General features: G+C 41.7%; 1 protein-coding gene across 2 annotated transcripts in view; it reads left to right on the top strand.

Moving 5' to 3' along the window:
* Positions 1 to 23,021, top strand: part of LOC142652219 (pituitary adenylate cyclase-activating polypeptide type I receptor-like) — a 224,375-nt gene that overhangs the window by 54,596 nt on the left and 146,758 nt on the right. For both annotated transcript variants that reach the window (XM_075827814.1, XM_075827815.1), the window contains exon 2: positions 2,210 to 2,383. In XM_075827814.1, the coding sequence (XP_075683929.1) occupies positions 2,333 to 2,383 (51 nt within the window). In that variant the 5' untranslated portion in view covers positions 2,210 to 2,332. The remainder of the gene's footprint in view (positions 1 to 2,209; positions 2,384 to 23,021) is intronic.

Raw genomic sequence — 23,021 nt, 5'->3', positions numbered from 1 at the left:
ATCGCAAACATTGGTGCTGGGTTCCTGCTGGGCAACACAGCAGAGACCCAGCGGCTATAGCGCCCACTCGGCGCCATTTTTAAAATCCCTTTCACGACGTAAATAGGCATATTAGCGACGGGAAAAGGTTAATATTGAGTGGCGTTATGTGCCTAAGGTTGTGTTCATATAGCGTTAAAGTCCTATGTACTGGAAAAGGCTCACAGCGCATGCGACAAACGTAGCCATGGGCCTCCATTTACCTGGCGTGTGCCAAAAGAGCGCTCTTAGGAAAATACGCCGGGTCGGTACGCCTCGTCACACCTTTATTTGGTGTATGGAATAGTGTAGTAAACGACACTCTTCTATAAAGAAGTATACAGTAAAAAAAAACGTATACCGCACAGTATATGTTTTTCATATGGAAGAATGCCTATACTGCGGCATACGTCGCAGCCTTCCGTCGGAGGTATATGTTTAAAATCCGTCTAACGCTACTGTATGTGAACAGAGGCTGAAAAAATTGCATGCGTGATGTGCGTAATTTTTAATCTTGTTCTGCAACTTGTACTTTAAAAAAAATATGCATCATATGGGGATGGCTAAGAGACAGGTAGTGCCGAATATATTTTTTACTTGCGCCATTTTGGTACTTAATACTGGTGTATATGAACGACAGCCATGATGTGGCGTAAGTGTGACTAGTATATTGTGTGTTTGTTTCCTTGATTAAGGGTTGTTCTTATGACAGGTTTGATCAATGTGCCATAATGTGTTTTTTAGCTAATGCAATATATAGCGCTACCACTAGGGGCTGCTGTAGAGTATCGTGCTACATGTGCTTGAATAGAAGTGCTTTGTGCTCTGAGATGCTGCCACATGAGTTTATTTGCAACAGCACACCATGTGGTTATGTCAGGTATAGCAAGTAAAACTTATCAACGGTTATAATGAGAAATATTCGATTTTTTTGAAAGCGTTATCATAATGTTTGAATTACATAAAATGACAGAAAGTTTTTGATGGGATTTTTATCTTTGCCTCACCATCAATGTGAAACACACAGGATTTTGTTAAGACCCTATGAGTATTTTCACGGCTTATTCATGCATATAATATTCCCTGGTGCCGCCTCCTGACATGAAGCTCCAGAAAATACTGATCACACTCTACAGCAATTATACACTTTACATCTTCTGTCCTGATTTTCACAGCAATTAACCATCAGTTTATTTCTGCCAATGGACAATCATAGGATTGTTGTCGCAGACGTGCACATACTTCAACTTACCGCCAAATAGAAGATTATCCTGTCAGTCAGATGGGGAAAAGTGGAATTTATCATCATTACATTTTGTATTTTGCTTTCACTTATCAAAGAAAAACGGTCTGCAAAACAGGCAGCTCCTTTATTAACATATATATATGTGTGTGTGTGTGTGTGTGTTAATAAAGGAGCTGCCTGTTTTGCGGACAGTCCTTACTTGTTAGAAGGATCTCTACTACTCGGACCCCCAGCGATCAATTATAATCTTTGGAATTCTGGCAGTAAGTGATCAATTTGTCTGCAGCGCTACCACAGGGAAAATTAAGTATTACACAGTGTCCATTCATATCAATGTGTTGTCTGTGTAATGGCAGGGCAGGAACGGTCCTCCAGAGCAAGAATCACTTTATTTAAGAGATGAGGATCCCGAATAGAAGACCCCCTAAAATTCCCTAAAAGGGGATATGACAATGGGTATTCTAAACCCATTTAAGGTTCCATGGGGGGGGGGGGGGGCATTTTTATTTGGCAATAGGGCTATCTCTTCTCAGTATACTCCCCTGAAGGTAGGACAGATGGGTTGATTATGATTTGACCGTCATATAGGGGGTCTTTAGACCCACTTTGTGACTGTACTGGGTCTGGTTGAAGAATTTTTTGGTTTCTCATTTAAAAAAAAACTCCATAAATAAAGTAGGAGTTGGTGGAGGGTCAAGATTCTCAGGGCCGGAGTTCACCGGTGCAGGGAAGCAGAGAGAGTCTGTACCGTCAATACATTATCTCTACAGTCAGAGCTTTTATGTCTTGTCCTTCTTCTTCTTCTTCAACGGCTTTTCAAAAAGAAAATCACAATATTCTATAGTTCAATTTCCCCGTCATTTTTCAGGCAGAGCAGTGATTGTATTGATATAATTTTGACAAAATTTCTTCTTACCCTCCTTTTTCTTTTTCTATTTGATACAGAGCCCTGGACTGAAATCTGAAGCTTTTGTCGAGCGGAATTATTTTTATTCTTTTTTTTTTATTATTATTATATACTGAGAACCAACTGGAATTGCTCAAGGCAAATCCCTGCACAAGATAAAAATGGAGATGATTGTCAGATTGTACTTACTGCTCACGGTGGCTTCATCACTGGTAGGTATCAAGCTAAACGAAAAAAAAAACGTCATTTTATGCAACTGTTAATAATTGGCGGCATTAATGACCCCTGCTGCGTTCCGTCTTCATCTTGATATTAAACTATGGAGAAAGGAATCTGATATGTTGGGACACTGCGTTGCCCTATTTGACTGCATACAATGCTTTTTCTTTTTTGTTGGTGCCTCTTGCACTTTTTCTCTATTGAGGAGATAATAAAAGTCAATAAAATACTGAAGTTAAAAAAAAAAAAAAAAAACATGGAGAGAGATTAAATTCAGAATCTAATAACATTTAAATACAGAGCTCATCAAAGCATCATCAGAAAATAACATATTATTTTACCAGGTTATAATTATAATTACTATATATTTTTATTTTTAATCCATATAAAAAAACCTGAACTAATTTAGTATCTACAGTGCCCACTAGAGCACAGACAATAGGCTGAAATTTCCTGTTTTATACAGCTTACATATCATCTTTGGTGTATAGACTGGGACAGGGTCAGCAGAGTCATCTCTTTAAAATCATGGGGCAGGGGCAGTAGAGTTATCTCATCATTAGAGGGCAGAGGCAGCAGAATCATCTTATTATCATTATAGAGTGGGGTCAGCACAGTCACTCATTTTCATTAGAGGGCAGGGTCAGCAGAGTCATCTCATTATCTTTAGAAGGTGGGTTTAGCGGAGTCATCTCATTATCATTAGAGGGCGGGGTCAGCAGAGTCATACTTATTATCATTTGAGGGCAAGGTCAGGAGAGTCATCTCATCATTAGAGGGCTGGGTCAGAAGAGTCCTCATTATCATTGGAGGATGGGATCAGCAGAGTCCTCTCATTATCATTGGAGGATGGGATCAGCAGAGTCATCTCATTATCTTAAGAGGGCGGGTTTCAGCAGAGTCAACTCATTACTATAAGGGGTTGGCGTCAGCAGAGTCATCTTATTATCATTAGAGGATGGGGTCAGCAAATTTATCTTATTATCTTAAGAGGGTGGGTTCAGCAGAGTCATCTCATTATTATAAGTTGGTGGAGTCAGCAGACTCGTCTCATTATCATTAGAGGGTGGGGTCAGCAGAGTCCTCTCATTATCATTGGAGGATGGGTACAGCAGAGTCATCTCATTATCTTAAGAGGACGGGTTCAGCAGTCAACTCATTATTATAAGGGGTTGGATTCAGCAGAGTCATCTCATTATCATTAGAGGGTGGGGTCAGCAGAGTCCTCTCATTATCATTGGAGGATGGGGACAGCAGAGTCATCTCATTATCTTAAGAGGGCGGGTTCAGTAGAGTCAACTCATTATTATAAGGGGTTGGAGTCAGCAGAGTCATTTCATTTCATTATCATTGGAGGTTGGGATCATCAGAGTCATCGCATTATTATTAGAGGGAGGGCCATCAATGGGGCAATTTAAAAAAAACATTTATCTGATATGTTTAATGTTCTGGTGTGTTGCCCTGGTTAGACTACTTCTTATCATATGTTTTATTAGGGCTAATAAAAAGTTGCTATTTCTCTGACAGACCAATCCTGTTCGTATATTCGGTGCCCAACCTTCTTTTTAATATATGGCAAGCCGCGACTACCCTCAGCAGATCAGCTGATTCCCAGCTGGCCTTCATTTCAAAAGTGGTTTCCTTGTTGAGTCAACATTTTTAAGGATATTTATAATAGATGCAAACTAATCTAAGGGGGTTTTAATATAACATAGAGGTCATTGACCAATCAAAATCAGTGTTCCCTCTCCTGCTTCTCCAACAGATTTCCATCGGTTTTCTTGTTTTGCCCAAAGGAATCTTCTTCCTTTTTTTACAGGAAATATAGGACAAGGACCACCTATGCCGCTAAAGTTGAGTTGCATGTGGTGTGTTTGGGTCCTGGGCCAAGATGGAATCAGTGCCATCTTGGGGAGGTACTAAGTCCCTGATGCTAAGGCCTCTTAGAAGCGAAAACGTGATGCCGTAGTCCCACATCTCAAGTTACAGTAGTGTAGTCTCATGAGACATGATAAAAGGGGTTGTGTATTGGCGCCAAGTGGTTCGGCATACATACAGGTGAGCAGGGAGAACACATGTTCTACTCTAAGAAACCAACTATGGTCTATTCCCCTTGAACGTATGGGTGGGGTGGTCGCTGCAGGGGGGCCATCCGGGTTTCAGTTGGCGGGTGGGTTGGCAAAGCCAAGTTTGCCTGATGGGGCGGAAGACGTCAAGGGGAAGAGCAAGCCGATAAAACAGGCGGGACAGGAGCCGCTGAGGCTTGCCAGTACCCAATAAGCCAAGCAGCTGGGAACAGGTCCTAAGAGGTGCAAAAACTTTCCTAAGGGCGGAAGAAGTCATGACCACCACCAGCCTGTGTATATAGTTGCGGTTGTAAGAGACTCTTCTACATTGTATTGTTTAAGAATATTGCCTCTTGCTAAGAGTTCTTGTGAAGGAAATATACTTACCATATCATCGTGCCTGTGACGTTCTTCCGGATTTAAAGGGGCCGCGATGACACTCCTGTCCTAAGCCCAGTGTGGACTGTATATCTCGTGACTGATAAAGGTTAGTGCTGTCAGCCCCACAGCCCAAGATCCTGTGCTGAGTAGTAGCCCCCGTTACATCCTTGTAACCCTCCAGATGGAGTACAGGATTTATTCTCTTTTATTCTATACTAGTGTAAGGTCAGCGTGCACTGGATTGTGTAGGGCCCGGTGCAGGTTGTGATTGGTGGTAAATGTCACACACACGGCCACAGCAAACAATTACAAAAATTCTCCTGAGTACCTACTGAGAGGCACAGGTCTTAAATGGTTCAGCCCGGACTGACCACTCCTCCTCCAATGCTGTCATCACAGTGCCCGGACTGACCACTCCTCCTCCAATGCTGTCATCACAGTGCCCAGACTGACCACTCCTCCTCCAATGCTGTCATCACAGTGCCCGGACTGATCACTCCTCCTCCAATGCTGTCATCACAGTGCCTGGACTAACCACTACTCCTCCAATGCTGTCATCACAGTGCCTGGACTAACCACTACTCCTCCAATGCTGTCATCACAGTACCCGGACTGACCACTCCTCCTCCTCCAATGCTGTCATCACAGTGCCTGGACTGACCACTCCTCCTCCTCCAATGCTGTCATCACAATGTGAGGACTGACCACTCCTCCTCCAATGCTGTCATCACAGTGCCTGGACTAACCACTACTTCTCCAACGCAGTCATCACAGTACCCGGACTGACCACTCCTCCTCCAATGCTGTCATCACAGTACCAGGACTGACCACTCCTCCTCCTCCAATGCAGTCATCACAGTGCCCGGACTAACCACTCCTCCTCCAATGCAGTCATCACAGTGCCTGGATTAACTACTACTCCTCCAATGCTGTCATCACAGTGCCCGGACTGACCACTCCTCCTCCAATGCTGTCATCACAGTGCCTGGACTAACCACTACTCCTCCAATGCTGTCATCACAGTGCCTGGACTAACCACTCCTCCTCCAATGCTGTCATCACAGTACCCGGACTGACCACTCCTCCTCCAATGCTGTCATCACAGTGCCCAGACTGACCACTCCTCCTCCAATGCTGTCATCACAGTGCCCGGACTGACCACTCCTCCTCCAATGCTGTCATCACAGTGCCTGGACTGACCACTGACTGGATGCCTCCTAGTGGGGAAAGGACACAAAACCAGCAGTTAACAGCACTGCCCCCTTGACCCTGTGCATGTCATATGGAAGGGTGCTGCCCCCTTGGTCCTTTGCATGTCCTAATTATTTTTTTTTGTTTTGTGAAAAAAAAAAAAAGGTACAGTGCACTATTATACATGCCTACTACTTACAATGTCACGGAGGGCCCAAAATACAATAAAGCATGTAAAGCAATATTTCCCTGTAACTTGGGGATGCAATCCTGACATGTTACACTAGTACAACACACTAATTGTTATCTTTTTATCACATGTAGATCGCACCCGACATGTTTTCTGTATTAAACGGCTCCATCAAGGATTTTTCGACATGGATGGAACATTGTTTTATCTGACCAAGATGAATGCACTTTAATAAATTACAATAAAGAATTTGTGTAAATAGTTGAATTCCCGGTTAGAGTTGGGTCAGTTTTGTGGGCTCATTGGGTAATCTTTTTCTAAATGTTTTTCAATTATAACGTAACCCCCCCCTTCCCCCCCCCCCCAATTACATTGAAAAACCCAGGTGTCCTAGTATTTTGTGTTAACTAGAAGTACAGTCCTGTAAATATGCCCTAAGCCAACTGACTTATTAGATTTGCCAATATATTAGTAGTATGTCAACAATACTATGGGGCACTTATTTACTGCCAGTGCATGGGATTATTACAGTGCATGGGATTATTAGTTTGTCAAACGAATATATAAGGGATCTGAGAAAGTTACCTACAAAGTGATCCCATGCGAAAGCGTAATTCTGTACTTACCAGAAGTCCGTTTTAATCCACATAAAAGTTGGGTAACTTATAAGGACTTTACCAATTTTTGGCCAAAGTAACTTAGGGAATTGATCGATATACAATATTACCCATTCTGGCTCCATCATCATCTCCATCAATATTTTTGCGGAATAAATGCACAAGATAACGCCTAAACTTATATATAACTCTGGATTTTGGCTGTTTCACCCCTTAGATGCCATGGACAAAAGTGAACATGACATTTAAGCCATTGGACGGAGCGAGGGGGCTCTCTTTGTCACCCAGTTATCCTATTTGTCACATAAGTATTGGCCCAGGATCACACACACAGTTTTTATGCAGTTTTTGTTGCAGTTTTTTTGAGCCAAAGCCAGGAATGGATCCAAAAGGAAGGAGAGATATAAAGAAAAGACTGATGCATCTTCTTTCTTTTATGTCCACTATTTTGTTTCGCTCCAAAAACGGAACCTAAAAACTGCCACAGAAACTGCATAAAAAATGTGGTTATGATCCTGGCCTTACAGTATAGAAGCAAGTGCATGGTCATGTGCTGTAGTGGAACTAAAAAATAATAAAAAAATAAAAAAAAAGTTACATAAAATGTTAAAGTATAGAAAAAGGAAACAAAAAAATGCAAAAAACTTTTTCCCATTACAAAATTCCTTATAATGTATAAAATAACTGACCTGCAGATTAAAGTTAACATTTCACATATCATTTATACCTCACACTAAAAACTGTTAAAACTATACCCCAAAAATGATTTTGGCATTTCAGGATTTTTTTTTATTCTCATAAAAAAAAAAATGAATAAAAGTTTTTCAATACATTATATGCACCCCAAAATGGTGCCATTAAAAAATACAACTTGTCTCACAAAATCAAGATCTCATACGGCTACAAAAATGTTAAAGTTATGGCTCTCGAGGCGCAATGATGCAAAAACTGAAACAATTGCTGTGTCCTCATTGCCCAAAATAGCTGCGACCCCAAGTGGTGAATGTATAATTGCTGCAGAATGAAGGGACTTGAGCCCTGTGGGCCCTTTCCTTTAGTATCCGGCTCAGCGTTGTCCATACAAATATGACTGCTCCTGGTACTGCAGCTCAACCCATTCAAGTGAATGGAGCTGCGCATGGATCAGCTGCAATACCAGGGGCAGCCACAATCGGCGCTGTTTTGTGGGAGTGATTGTATGAGCCCTGCTCGTACACCAAGCATACATCAATGTTAACTCACTTATAACCCCTTTAACATAAAAAAAAATACCCAATCATCGTCTTGGACCTGTTTGTGCAAGAATAGATGGAGTCAGACGAGACCCCCTTTTAATATACCACACAACATTTTCTTTTCTTTTTCTTCTCCCTCCTCGTCTTCTGGTGTCGTAGTGATCACAGGGAGTTAATCGGCTTTCTCTCGCCTGGATAATACAGTTCCGGCTTTTTTCGGGCCAGGCCCTGCTGTTTTTCCGTGGGCTTTGACGGTGAAATTGCAGCAATGATATTTGATTAACCTAAGTCATCGTTACAAGTCGTAGGAAACTATTTTTTGAGTGCCATTCTTTTAGGTTGCAAAAGGCTCTCGAGAAACAAAGAAAATCACGAGTCGTAAATTTGGCTCCGTGTTGGATGTGAATATTAAACTTGACTGCAATGCAGGTGCTGAAACGGGCAGCGATAATTCAGGGGGATTCATTTCCATAGATATCTATGGACTGATATAAAATCAGAGGAAGGTGACGTCAGGACAGGTACCAGGTACAAGCGTGAAAATATGCACGGTATGTCGACAGTATTTCCCGGCCTGAGGCGCCATGCACATGCCCATATTTTCATCCATCCGTAAATACTGTCCGTAAATACTGATCTGTAGTCATCCGCAACTTATCCGCATATACGGAACGGTATACAGTCCGTAGCGCATCCACAATTCATCCCTATATACGGATCCGCAAAACTAAGGAGGAAAAAACAAATGATGTGCAACATTTTCAAACCTGGCGTCGCCCAGCAACGCTTCCGTGATTACGGACGGCAACGGGTGAACATCCATAGCCATCCGTAATTACAGAAGCTCCCATAGACTTCTATGGGGAGTCCGTGCCGAAATTACGGTCAAGAATAGGACATGTTCGGATCATTTCTACGGAATGGACGCCCATCCATAAAAATACGGAAAGGCGTACATAGCCCATAGAAATGAATGGGTCTGTAATTACGGATGAAAAATACAGGTCTTTTTTTGGAATATTTTAAAGGGAAAGCATCATCCGAAAATGTACTATTTTTATAAAAAAACATCCATATCAGTATCCATAATAAGAAAACATTCCACAATAGATTTCTTACGGGCCATTGAGCCCTGACAATAGGCTAAAAATTCAGGTCACTTTTCAGCTTTTATAGTGTACACTGGGGGCAGTGTCAGCAATCATCTGATTATCAGAGTGGGGGTTACCATGAAAAGTAAAACCTCCATTGTAAAAACAGAGACAGAGGGCACAGGATTTTACCATTGACAATAGGTGATAGGGACAGCTCCTCCTCCCTCCTCCCTCTCCCTGCACAGTAATTATTGCATGCCCAGACGTGGCAGAGTTCTTCCGCAACTGTCCGCATCAATGCCGCACAGAATCTGCGTTGCAGATTCTGTTGCAGCTTTGCCTAAAATGTGCAGTAAATTGATGCGGACTAGCTGCTGCGGACTGCGGGAAAAGTGCTTCCCTTCTCTCTATCAGTGCAGGATAGAGAGAAGGGACAGCACTTTCCCTAGTGAAAGTAAAAGAATTTCATACTTACCTGGCCGTTGTCTTGGTGACGCGTCCCTCTTTCGGCATCCAGCCCGACCTCCCTGGATGACGCGGCAGTCCATGTGACCGCTGCAGCCTGTGATTGGCCTGTGATTGGCTGCAGGCTGTGATTGGCTGCAGCCTGTGATTGGCTGTGATTGGCTGCAGCCTGTGATTGGCCTGTGATTGGCTGCAGCCTGTGATTGGCCTGTGATTGGCTGCAGCCTGTGATTGGCTGCAGCCATCACTTAGACTGAAACGTCATCCTGGGAGGCCGGACTGGAGGAAGAAGCAGGGAGTTCTCGCTAAGTATGAACTTCTATTTTTTTACAGGTTGCTGTATATTGGGATCGGTAGTCACTGTCCAGGGTGCAGAAACAGTTACTGCCGATCGCTTAACTCTTTCAGCACCCTGGACAGTGACTATTTACTGACGTCGCCTAGCAACGCTCCCGTAATTACTGGAGCCCCATTGACTTCCTCAGTCTGGCTGTAGACCTAGAAATACATAGGTTCAGCCAGAATGAAGAAATGTCATGTTAGTAAAACCAATACGCTCCGCAGCACACATAACATCTACATAACATCTGCGGACTTCATTGCGGAATTTTGACTCTCCATTGAAGTCAATGGAGAAATTCCCGAAATGAGTCCGCAACCAGTCCGCCACAACTCCGCAACAACCATTGTATGCTGCAGCCTATGCTCCGCAGCGGAATTGTCCGCAACGTGTAAACGAACACTACTAAAAAGCTGTGGAAGGCAATGGAGAAACGGGTCCGCTGCGGATTTCCAGAGCAATTCCGCCACGTGTGGTCATGCCCTTACTGTTCATGTCACAAAGCATGATCACTACATGGACCTCCATTCTACTAATAGGTGAAGGTCCCAGAGGTCCCAGTGGATATGCCATTATTGTCTGAGATGGGAATACTACTTTAAATAAGAACATCGCTCATATTATGTTGTCAATGGGAAAATTCACGAGTCTCGGAAGGCTGGTTTATAATGACTCTAGAAGCCAAACTGGATATCACACAAGTTCTCAGAGCAGATTGTAACTAAGAAATGTTTCATTAATTACTTGGTGTAAGAGGATGAAACTGTGCACACTTTTTTTTATGAGTAAAAGATTATTAAAGCAGCTGTTATATATTCTTGTAATTCTCCATGTACTGTATCCTAAGAAAGAAAAACGTTGCTTAAAATCCTCAAAAGATAAAAATTTCACTATAAATAAAGTTGTGAATGAAATAAGTATTAGTACTAAAAGCAATGACATAAAAGTAGAAGAAATGCCATAAAGCAAAACTCTACTACAGTAACTGTAGACACATGTTCATTTATTTTCTGGCGGCTCCCACTTCTATGTAGGGGGCAGTATTATAGTAGTTATATTCTTGTATATAGTGGCAGTATTATAGTAGTTATATTCTTGTATATAGGGGCAGTATTATAGTAGTTATATTCTTGTATATGGGGGCAGTATTATAGTAGGTATATTCTTGTATATAGGGGGCAGCATTATAGTAGTTATATTCTTGTATATAGGAGCAGTATTATAGTAGTTATATTCTTGTATATAGGGGCAGTATTATAGTAGTTATATTCTTGTATATAGGAGGCAGTATTATAGTAGTTATATTCTTGTATATAGTGGCAGTATTATAGTAGTTATATTCTTGTATATAGGGGCAGTATTATAGTAGTTATATTCTTGTATATAGGGAGCAGTATTATAGTAGTTATATTCTTGTATATAGGGGCAGTATTATAGTAGTTATATTCTTGTATATAGGAGCAGTATTATAGTAGTTATATTCTTGTATATAGTGGCAGTATTATAGTAGTTATATTCTTGTATATAGGGGCAGTATTATAGTAGTTATATTCTTGTATATGGGGGCAGTATTATAGTAGGTATATTCTTGTATATAGGGGGCAGCATTATAGTAGTTATATTCTTGTATATAGGAGCAGTATTATAGTAGTTATATTCTTGTATATAGGGGCAGTATTATAGTAGTTATATTCTTGTATATAGGAGGCAGTATTATAGTAGTTATATTCTTGTATATAGTGGCAGTATTATAGTAGTTATATTCTTGTATATAGGGGCAGTATTATAGTAGTTATATTCTTGTATATAGGGAGCAGTATTATAGTAGTTATATTCTTGTATATAGAGGCAGTATTATAGTAGTTATATTCTTGTACATAGGAGCAGTATTATAGTAGTTATATTCTTGTATATAGGAGCAGTATTATAGTAGTTATATTCATGTATATAGGGGCAGTATTATAGTAGTTATATTCTTGTATATAGGGGGCAGTATTATAGTAGTTATATTCTTGTACATAGGGAGCAGTATTATAGTAGTTATATTCTTGTATATAGGGGCAGTATTATAGTAGTTATATTCTTGTATATAGGGAGCAGTATTATAGTAGTTATATTCTTGTACATAGGAGCAGTATTATAGTAGTTATATTCTTGTACATAGGAGCAGTATTATAGTAGTTATATTCATGTATATAGGGGCAGTATTATAGTAGTTATATTCTTGTATATAGGGGGCAGTATTATAGTAGTTATATTCTTGTACATAGGGAGCAGTATTATAGTAGTTATATTCTTGTATATAGGGGCAGTATTATAGTAGTTATATTCTTGTATATAGGGGGCAGTGTTATAGTAGTTATATTCTTGTATATAGGAGCAGTATTATAGTAGTTATATTCTTGTATATAGGAGCAGTATTATAGTAGTTATATTCTTGTATATAGGGGGCAGTATTATAGTAGTTATATTCTTGTATATAGGAGCAGTATTATAGTAGTTATATTCTTGTATATAGGGGGCAGTATTATAGTAGTTATATTCTTGTATATAGGGGGCAGTATTATAGTAGTTATGTTCTTGTATATAGGGGTCAGTATTATAGTAGTTATATTCTTGTATATAGGGGTCAGTATTATAGTAGTTATATTCTTGTATATAGGAGCAGTATTATAGTAGTTATATTCTTGGATATAGGGGGCAGTGTTATAGTAGTTATATTCTTGTATATAGGAGCAGTATTATAGTAGTTATATTCTTGTATATAGGAGCAGTATTATAGTAGTTATATTCTAGTATATAGGGGGCAGTATTATAGTAGTTATATTCTTGTATATAGGGGCAGTATTATAGTAGTTATATTCTTGTATATAGGGGCAGTATTATAGTAGTTATATTCTTGTATATAGGAGGCAGTGTTATAGTAGTTATATTCTTGTATATAGGGGGCAGTATTATAGTAGTTATATTCTTGTATATAGGGGGCAGTATTATAGTAGTTATATTCTTGTATATAGGAGGCAGTATTATAGTAGATATATTCTTGTGTATAGGGGGCAGTATTATAGTAGTTATATTCTTGTATATACTGGCAGTATTATAGTAGTTATATTCTTGTACATAGGGGGCAGTATTATAGTAGTTATATTCTTGTATATAGGCGGCAGTATTATAGTAGTTATATTCTTGTATATAGGGGCAATATTATAGTAGTTATATTCTTGTATATAGGGGGCAGTATTATAGTAGTTATATTCTTGTATATAGGAGCAGTATTATAGTAGTTATATTCTTGTATATAGGGGGCAGTATTATAGTACTTATATTCTTGTATATAGGAGCAGTATTATAGTAGTTATATTCTTGTATATTGGAGCAGTGTTATAGTAGTTATATTCTTGTATATATTAGCAGTATTATAGTAGTTATAGTCTTGTATATAGGGGCAGTATTATAGTAGTTATATTCTTGTATATAGGGAGCAGTATTATAGTAGTTATATTCTTGTATATAGGAGCAGTATTATAGTAGTTATATTCTTGTATATAGGAGCAGTATTATAGTAGTTATATTCTTGTATATAGGGGCAGTATTATAGTAGTTTCATTCTTGTACATAGGTCAATATAAATTCTGTGTTCCTCTATGATGAGAGGGAGAATTGTAGGAAAATGATTAGTATTTACGATGTTCTATTACATTGTTTACCATTTATATTGATATCGCTTGTGACTGGAATTCCTCTTCAAGGTTATTCTGAAGAGCGGGTGATGCATCTAGTGATGTTAGAGACAGCTGTTGCATAATGGCTTCTTAGCCAAGAATGGTAGGTATATTGTGATGAATGAAATTTGAGGTTCATTGAATTTTTTTTTATTTTGCAGCACAAGCAGTAACATAACATGGAGAGAAAAGTAGCAAAAAACTAAGATGTCATATATGAAGGGAGAGAACAAAGTCACCCATTACCTGTTTAATTAGAAGAAATTGGAATTAAAAACCATGAAATAAAAAGAGCAACTAATAATAATTATAAAATAATTATAATTCTGGAAATAATAATAAAACATATAAATTAAAAATAATAATAGTTATAATAGTGATAAAAAATAATAGAAAATAAATATCGATACTAGAACATAATAATGATGATAATAATAATAACAACAACAACAATAATAATAATAATAAAAACATAGTATGGGCCACTCAAGACGCCGGGGTAGGGTTTTTGTTTGGACATAAAAGTGGATAATGACCTTTAGAAATGAGTACAAATTCTTAATCGCTAATCACATTGGCTTCTAATCCACTGGATCGGCTAATTTCAAGACGGCCCTTTTTTCCTAATTTCCAAACCCTATTTCAGAGCCATAGCTAGGTTCTCCTTCACCCGGGGGAAAGATTCAGTTTAGTGCCCTCCCCCCGACTTCTTTCCTGACATGTCCTTTCCACTCGCCATGCTTAATTTGTTTAACCAATCAATGATGTGTCTTAAATTTTTTTTGTGCATTTAGTTTTTTTTTATGTAACTCGAGCATAAAAACATTTGTACACTTTTCAAGCAATATAGTTATATAAGGGAGTTACCATAACAATATATTAAAAGACAATAAATTACTGAGGTCACTGCCTGATTAAAACGGATTGTATAACTGAGGCTAATGAGAATATATGGTGACATAAAAAACAGCCTCCTCTAGTAGTGTCACGCAGCCACCCCATTGTAGATAGTGCCACACAGCCACCCTTGTGTATAGTGCCACACAGCCACCCTTGTGTATAGTGCCACACAGCCCTCCCCTTGTAGATAGTGCCACACAGGCCATCCTTGTATATAGTGCCACACTGCCCTCCCTTTGTAGATTGTGCCACACTCCCCCCTAGTAGATAGTGCCAAACACCCCCGTATATAGTGCCACACTCCCCCTAGTAGACAGTGCCAAACACCACCCGTAGATAGTGCCACACAGCACCGCTGTAGATAGTGCCACACAGCCCCCCCTTGTAGATACTGCCTCACTCCCCCCGAGGAGATAGTGTCACACTCCCCCCCTTGTAGATGGTGCCAAACACAACCCCCATGGAGACAGTGCCACACAGTACCCCTGAAGATAGTGCCATACAGTACCCCTGTAGTTAGTGCCACACAGTACCCCTGTAGTTAGTGCCACACAGTCCCCCTGTAGTTAGTGCCACACAGTCCCCCTGTAGTTAGTGCCACACAGTCCCCCTGTAGTTAGTGCCACACAGTCCCCCTGTAGTTAGTGCCACACAGTCCACCTGTAGTTAGTGCCACACAGTCCCCCTGTAGATACTGCCTGTAGATAGTGCCAGACCCACACAGCCCCCTTTTGTAGATTGTGCCAAACACAACCCCTTGTAGATATTGCAACACCCCCCCCCCCCCTTGTAGAAAAATCCACACAGGCTCCCTTTGTAGATAGTGCCACACACCTCCTATAGATAATGCCCCCCCCTGTAGATAGCGCTACACCCCCCTCACAGTACATTGCGCCGTTGGGGCTTCCTGGAGGAGGCCCTGAGGTCACTGTCCATATATGGATGGTGACGTCAGGGGCTTCTCCAGAAGCGGAGTCCCTGGCCAGAGCATCGGCAATGCTCTGGCTGGGGACTCCACTCTAGGAGGAGCCCCTGACGTCACTGGGATGTCACTGGGACCTCGTTTTGACGGAATAGATACCTGAGTCGACTGCGCTATTCATTCCGTCAAAATGACAGAACCAATACACAACGGGGACAAACGGTAACCATATGCACCCGATTTGTCACCAACCTATGGTTTCCGTTTGGATTCCCCTGACGAAAAGGTCTGACGGACCCATGAACGGAGCCCTGACGCAGATGTGAACAGATCCTAAGCTCTGACTTCTTGGCCACCTGAGAGCTAAAGATAAAAATAAGTCAGGAGGAAATTACCCCCTTGTTCTCTGCAAGATTTCTACAAGACTGTTATATACCCTGTTGTTTTTTTAACCAGAAGTTTAAACATTTCATAACTTGTATTATCATTGTATAACTAATCCTGATACTTTCTTATACACTTTAGTTCAATCCTTCTCCATTTTCAAGACCTCTGCTTGCAGTTCATGGTTTCGAACATTCTTGTTTACATCCGGAGACTAAAAATAACAAAAAGGCCTAATATGTCTCACGGGCAAAAGCGTAACTTGATTTTCCTGGACCCCAATACCAAATCTGTTACAGGGCCCCCCAGCTATGATGTATAATTTCTACTACTCATATGAAGCAGGGGGACCTTTTGGGATCATCTGGGCTCCAAATCACAGGTGCGACCTCAAACTTCTGTAGCCTATATAGATATTTTCCTGTTCACAGCTCAGGATTTGTTACAATTGCATCCGGTTTAGACAATCCTCTGAGAATTGTTCTGTGGGTCTGTTTAGCTCTCAGAGAATTAGGCCTCATTTACACGAGCGTATGCGTTTTGCGCGCGCAAAAAACGCTGCGTTTTGCGCGCGTATGCATGGCGTATGCACTGCGTATACGCAGCCTTGTTGCGTTTTAAACGCGCAAAAGGCATTTGACAGCTCCGTGTGTCATGATGCGCGGCTGCGTGATTTTCGCGCAGCCGCCATCATAGAGATGAGGCTAGTCGAGGCCCGTCACTGTCCAAGGTGCTGAAAGAGCTAACTGATCGGCAGTAACTCTTTCAGCACCCTCGACAGTGAATGCCGATCACAATATACACCAACCTGTGAAAATAAAAAGACTTTCATACTTACCAAGAACTTCCTGCTTCCCCCAGTCCGGGCTCCCGGCCGTTGCCTTGGTGACGCGTCCCTCTCTCGTCATCCGGCCCCACCTCCCAGGATGACGCCGCAGTCCATGAGACCGCTGCAGCCTGTGATTGGCTGCAGCCTGTGCTTGGCCTGTGATTGGCTGCAGCTGTCATTTGGACTGAACTGTCATCCCGGGAGGTCGGACCGGAGTTATCGGTAAGTCAGAACGTCTTTTTTTTTTTACAGGTTCATGGATTTTCGGAGCGGAAGTCACTGTCCATGGTGCTGAACCAGTTTAACGCTTTCAGCACCGTGGACAGTGACTGTCTCCTGACGTCGCGTACCCGAACATTTTTTACCGGTTTCGGTCAAAACGAGTTTGGCCGAACCCGGTGAAGTTCGGTGCGCTCATCTCGAATTTGACACTCCGTTTGGATGTTTGTAACCAGAAAAGCACGTGGTGCTTTTCTGTTTACATTCATCCTTTTGACAGCTCTTGCGTGATTTTCGCGCATGCAACGCAGGACCGTCAGTGTGGCATGCGTTGTTTTCACGCACCCATTGAAGTCAATGGGTGCGTGTTGCGTGAAAAACGCAAGAATATAGAACATGTCGTGAGTTTTACGCAACGCACTCACGCAGCGCAAAATTCACGCATCGTCTAAACAGCCCCATAGACTATTATAGGTGCGTACGACACGCGTGAAAAGCACGCGCGTCGCACGCGCGTATAATACGCTCGTGTAAATGAGGCCTCACATAGACTGGTTACATTGTAACAAACCCTCAGCTGTGAGAAGTATTAGGTCCGTGGAGGTTTTCGGCATCTAGGTGTAAACAAGATTGCACCCATTCACTAACAGCAAGCAGTAATATTAAAAATGGTGAGAAATAATATTTAAAAAATAATACACTATTTGGACAAAAGTATTGGGACACCCCCACATTACACTACAGGATCTTTTATGACATCACATTCTAAATTCATAGACATTAACATGGAGCCCCCCCCCCCCCCCCTTTGCAGTAAAACATCTTCCACTCTTCTGGGGGCTTTCTACAAGATTTTTGGGAGTCTGCGGGAATTTTTGCCCCTATATCCAGGAGATCATTTGTGAGATCAGACACTGATGTTGGGGGAGGGGCCGTTCTGGAGGTGTTTGATGGGGTTGAGGTCAGGACTCTGTGCGGCCGGTCAAGATCTTCCACCCCAAACTCCCCCAACCAACCAACCAACCGACCGACCAAAGGGATGAACCCCAAACTGTACCCACAAAGTTGGAAGCTACAATTGTCCACAACGTCTTGTGTGCTGAAGAATTAACCCTTCACTGGAACTAAGAGGCCGACCCCTGAAAAACACCCGCATAATATTACCCCTCCCACCGCTATTATAGCGGAAATCTACGGCAGCTCATATATCAGTGTTGATTTGGTTTCACCTCTTAATAATTTGGTGGCGTCTGACTCCAGCGGCCGGCGTGCTGCGACTTGTGTGTGACAGATACAGAACTGCAATATCAAGGATCAAACTTCATGTTCATAAAAGAAAACAAAAACATTCAGTCGTCACTTGTTGTTTCGCCTCCTCTTAGTTTCTTTATATTTCTTTCTCTCTTTCTTGTTTTCTTTCTTTTGTCTCTTTCTCTCTCTCTGTTTTTCTTTCTTACACCACTTAAAGAGGCTCTGTCACCAGATTTTGCAACCCCTATCTGCTATTGCCTGTGATCGGCGCTGCAATGTAGATTACAGTAACGTTTTTATTTTTAAAAAACGAGCATTTTTGGCCAAGTTATGACCATTTTCGTATTTATGCAAATGAGGCTTGCAAAAGTCCAAGTGGGCGTGTTTAAAGTAAAAGTCCAACTGGGCGTGTTTAAAAGTAAAAGTCCAACTGGGCGTGTATTATGTGCGTACATCGGGGCGTGTTTACTACTTTTACTAGCTGGGCTTTCTGATGAGAAGTATCATCCACTTCTCTTCAGAACGCCCAGCTTCTGGCAGATCACGCTGTGACGTAACTCACAGGTCCTGCATCGTGTCGGACGAGCGGGGACACATCGGCACCAGAGGCTACAGATGATTCTGCAGCAGCATCAGCGTTTGCAGGTAAATCAATGTAGCTACTTACCTGCAAACGCTGATGCTGCTGCAGAATCATCTGTAGCCTCTGGTGCCGATGTGGCCGACACGATGCAGGACCTGTGAGTGACGTCACAGCGTGATCTGGCAGAAGCTGGGCGTTCTGAAGAGAAGTGGATGATACTTCTATACACAATGCCCAGCTAGTAAAAGTAGTAAACACGCCCAGATGTACGCACATAATACACGCCCCGATGTACGCACATAATACACGCCCCGATGTACGCACATAATACACGCCCAGTTGGACTTTTACTTTTAAACACACCCACTTGGACTTTTGCAAGCCTCATTTGCATAACTACAAAAATGGTCATAACTTGGCCAAAAATGCTCGTTTTTTAAAAATAAAAACGTTACTGTAATCTACATTGCAGCGCCGATCTGCAGCAATAGCAGATAGGGGCTGCAAAATCTGGTGACAGAGCCTCTTTAAATTATAGTAAATTTGTCAGGCCGCACCACCTTTTTCTAAGCCACGCCAACTTTGTTTTAAAAGTGGCAGGTGCTTGCTAAAATTAAAAGAAGGCGCACATTTTGTTTGTGCAAAAGAAGATTCTGCCAAAATCGGCTCATTTTTTACTCCAGAATACTTTCAATCTGTAATAAATTCTCCCATTTTTATTTTCTTATGTTTAAGATCTCTGCTCTCTGTTCGTGAATAGAAACATTCTGGGTCACATAGAGAGGCAGAGCTGAAGATTTGTAACTATTGTATTCAGTCTAGACAATGCTCTTAGAATCGACACAGAATTTTCCATAATACATTAATTAGGTTTTATTTACATAAGATTGTAACAATGTGTCATTGATTTATAAAACAAAAACTGCAGAAAATAACGAGAAATACAATGTAGTCTACCGGCAGGCTGTAGAAACAACACGCACTTAAAGGGGTATTCCCATCAGAGACATTTATGACATATCCACATGAAAATATCCACCTCTGGGACCCGCACCGATCTCTAGAACGGGCCCCCTAAACCCGTTCTTCTGCTCTATGTTGTGGCTGAACGAAAGTCCAGTGGCTACATGTTGTAGTGTAGCAATGACATGTGGCCACTCCGACGCCGGTCCACACCCTGACACAGCGAATAAGATACTAAGGGCAGGTTCAGACTTGACAGAATTTTTCCACTGCAAATGTTGGTGCAGATTCGGGGCAATTATGCAACGAATCTGGACCAACATTTGCATATTTGACAGGTAATTCAGACGTTGCAGAAAACACAGCGGACTTGCCACAGGTTCCAGTTTTTGCATTGCAAAGTCTGAAATACGCAGTGAAATTCCACTTCTCCGCAACAGACAGTGCATGCCGGGGAGGGGAAATTCTGCACCGCAGCCTGATTTCCGCAAAGTAATTTTCTGCAACGTAAAGAAATGTAAAAAACGGCTGCTGCAGAATTCCACTGTGGACTGTCCGCCACGTCTGAATGTGCCCTTAGGGCAAAGCCCCACGTGGCGTAATTGCTCTGGAATTCCGCTGCGGACACTCCGCCGTTTCTCCATTGCCTTCCACTGCTTTTTAGTGGGCTTCGTTTGCACGTTGCGGACAATTCCGCTGCGGAGCACAGGCTGCGGTGCGGAATTTGGTGTCCGCAGCATACAATGGATGTTGCGGACCAGTGGCGGACTGGTTGCGGACTCATTGCGGAAGTTCTCCATTGACTTCAATGGAGATTCTAAATTCCGCAATGATGTCCGCAGCTGTCATGTACATGTTATGTGTGCTGCGGAGCGTATTGTTTTTTTAGCATGACATTTCTTCATTCTGGCTGGATCTATGTATTTCTAGGTCTACAGCCAGACTGAGGAAGTCAATGGGGCTCCCGGAATTACGGGAGCGTTGCTAGGAGACGTCAGTAAATAGTCACTGTCCAGGGTGCTGAAAGAGTTAAGCGATCGGCAGTAACTGTTTCTGCCCCCTGGACAGTGACTACCGATCACAATATACAGCAACCTGTCAAAAAAATAGAAGTTCATACTTACCGAGAACTCCCTGCTTCTGTCTCCAGTCCGGCTTCCCAGGATGACGTTTCAGTCTAAGTGACGGCTGCAGCCAATCACAGGCCAAGCACAGGCTGCAGCCAATCACAGGCCAATCACAGGCTGCAGCCAATCACAGGCCAATCACAGGCTGCAGCGGTCACATGGACTGCCGCGTCATCCAGGGAGGTCGGGCTGGATGCCGAAAGAGGGACGCGTCACCAAGACAACGGCCGGTAAGTATGAAATTCTTTTACTTTCACTAGGGAAAGGGCTGTCCCTTCTCTCTATCCTGCACTGATATCCTGCACTGATAGAGAGAAGGGAATCACTTTTCCCGCAGTCCGCAGCAGCTAGTCCGCATCAATTTACTGCACATTTTGGGCAGATCCGCAACAGAATCTGCAACGCAGATTATATGCAGCATTGATGTGGACAGTGGTGGAAGAAATACGCCACGTGGGGGCATGCCCTAAATGTTTTTTTCTTTTAAACCAATGGTCATTTTAGAAGATGTGGCCCGCTGCATAGAAGAAAGGGACTACTACACACATTCTTTATTACACACATTCTTTATTACACATGTTATTTATTATTCTTGTTTTTTAATGTACAGCATATTTATTAACTACATTTTTTTACACACATTATTTATTACACACGTTATTATAAGTTATTTTCTTTACACTTAATTTATTATACACTATATTCTTTACACATGTTATTTATTACATACATTATTTACTAAACTTATTATTTATGACATTCATTATTTATTACACACATTATTTCTGCTGTTATACACTAGTTTGTTTTTTTCATAACAAAACTATTTTGTAAAATATATTGTCAATATTTTAAAGGGGCAGTCAAATTTTATGTACATAAGTTTCCTGGACCTTGTGGCTGGCAAGATCAGCGTACTGTGGGAAGGCATGATGGATCGCATTGGAGGTACTTCCTTACTGGCAATACGGACACATTGTAGATGTCATTTTAGGGACATTATGGTGGCGCTGGGTGGTATGCTGTGGCTTTCCCTGTATGGGGCGCATTGTGGGTGGCGAGCTAGTACTTTATGGTGACATACTATTATATGGGGTCATTGTAGCTGGCATTGTATGGGCGCACACTGTGGCTGTCACTTCATGGGGCTGCACTGTGGTTACTGCCGTATGAGGGCACATTTGGCTAGTGATGTATGGGGCCACAATATGGCTAGCACTATCTTGGGGGCACATTGTGGATACAACTCTATTGGAGGCATACTATGGCTGGCAATGATTGTAGGTACACAGTCTCTGCCACTGCATGGAGTGCACACACTGCAGCTGGCACTTTAAAGGGGTATTGCCATATTATACTTTTATGTCGTATTGCTTGGATACGTCATAACATTATGATCAACAAGGGTCCGACCTCTGGGACCCCCACTGATTAAGAGAACAAAGGGACTAACACCCCACTGATTCATTTAAGTGAACACACAGGAGCACTGATATCCTGGGAAAAACGGTGAGCCTCAGTCGATAGACCTCCACCGATCAGGGATTGAATATTCCAATGGTGTTCTATTATGACTACTACCCCCACTATTTTTGATTATGTTATCAGAGTGCATCTCAACATTTTACAAAATGATCACCAAAAACTAGAATAGACTTGTACCTCCACCTAACACTGATGTCATAATTATAAGATGCGTGAGATGTGGGGAGACCGGTGTAATTATCCCGGATGGCGGACGACAATGAGATATTTCCGGGAAACTTCCTCACAGTCTTTTTTGTATTCCCTCCAGATCTTTGCTGTAACGGGTTATATTTTAAGAACCGAACATTTCAGTGACTTCGTGGCTCCGTTCCTGAATGTCTATGATTTTTCCTTCTCAGAAAGTAATACAAATTGTCGCAGCCACTTTCACTGGGATTGCATGAGATTGTTCTTTCATTTTTTGTCTTAAGTGTCTTAGAAATCACTGTAATTTTCAACACTTTACACGGAATCGAAGGATGAGGCTCGATATGGGGATAAAGTATAGTTTGTGACATGTTTAGACACAATGGTAACGTTCAGGGTGACAGGTAGAGAAGAGTCAATCCATCCACCACAATGGAGTTTCACCAATTTTCCAATCGATAAACCATTACAATTTTGC

This window comes from Rhinoderma darwinii, chromosome 5 (genome assembly GCF_050947455.1).
Source record: "Rhinoderma darwinii isolate aRhiDar2 chromosome 5, aRhiDar2.hap1, whole genome shotgun sequence".
NCBI classification, from domain to species: domain Eukaryota; kingdom Metazoa; phylum Chordata; class Amphibia; order Anura; family Rhinodermatidae; genus Rhinoderma; species Rhinoderma darwinii.
Note: the sequence above shows the minus strand (reverse complement) of the source record. Positions and strands in the feature narration are given on the sequence as shown.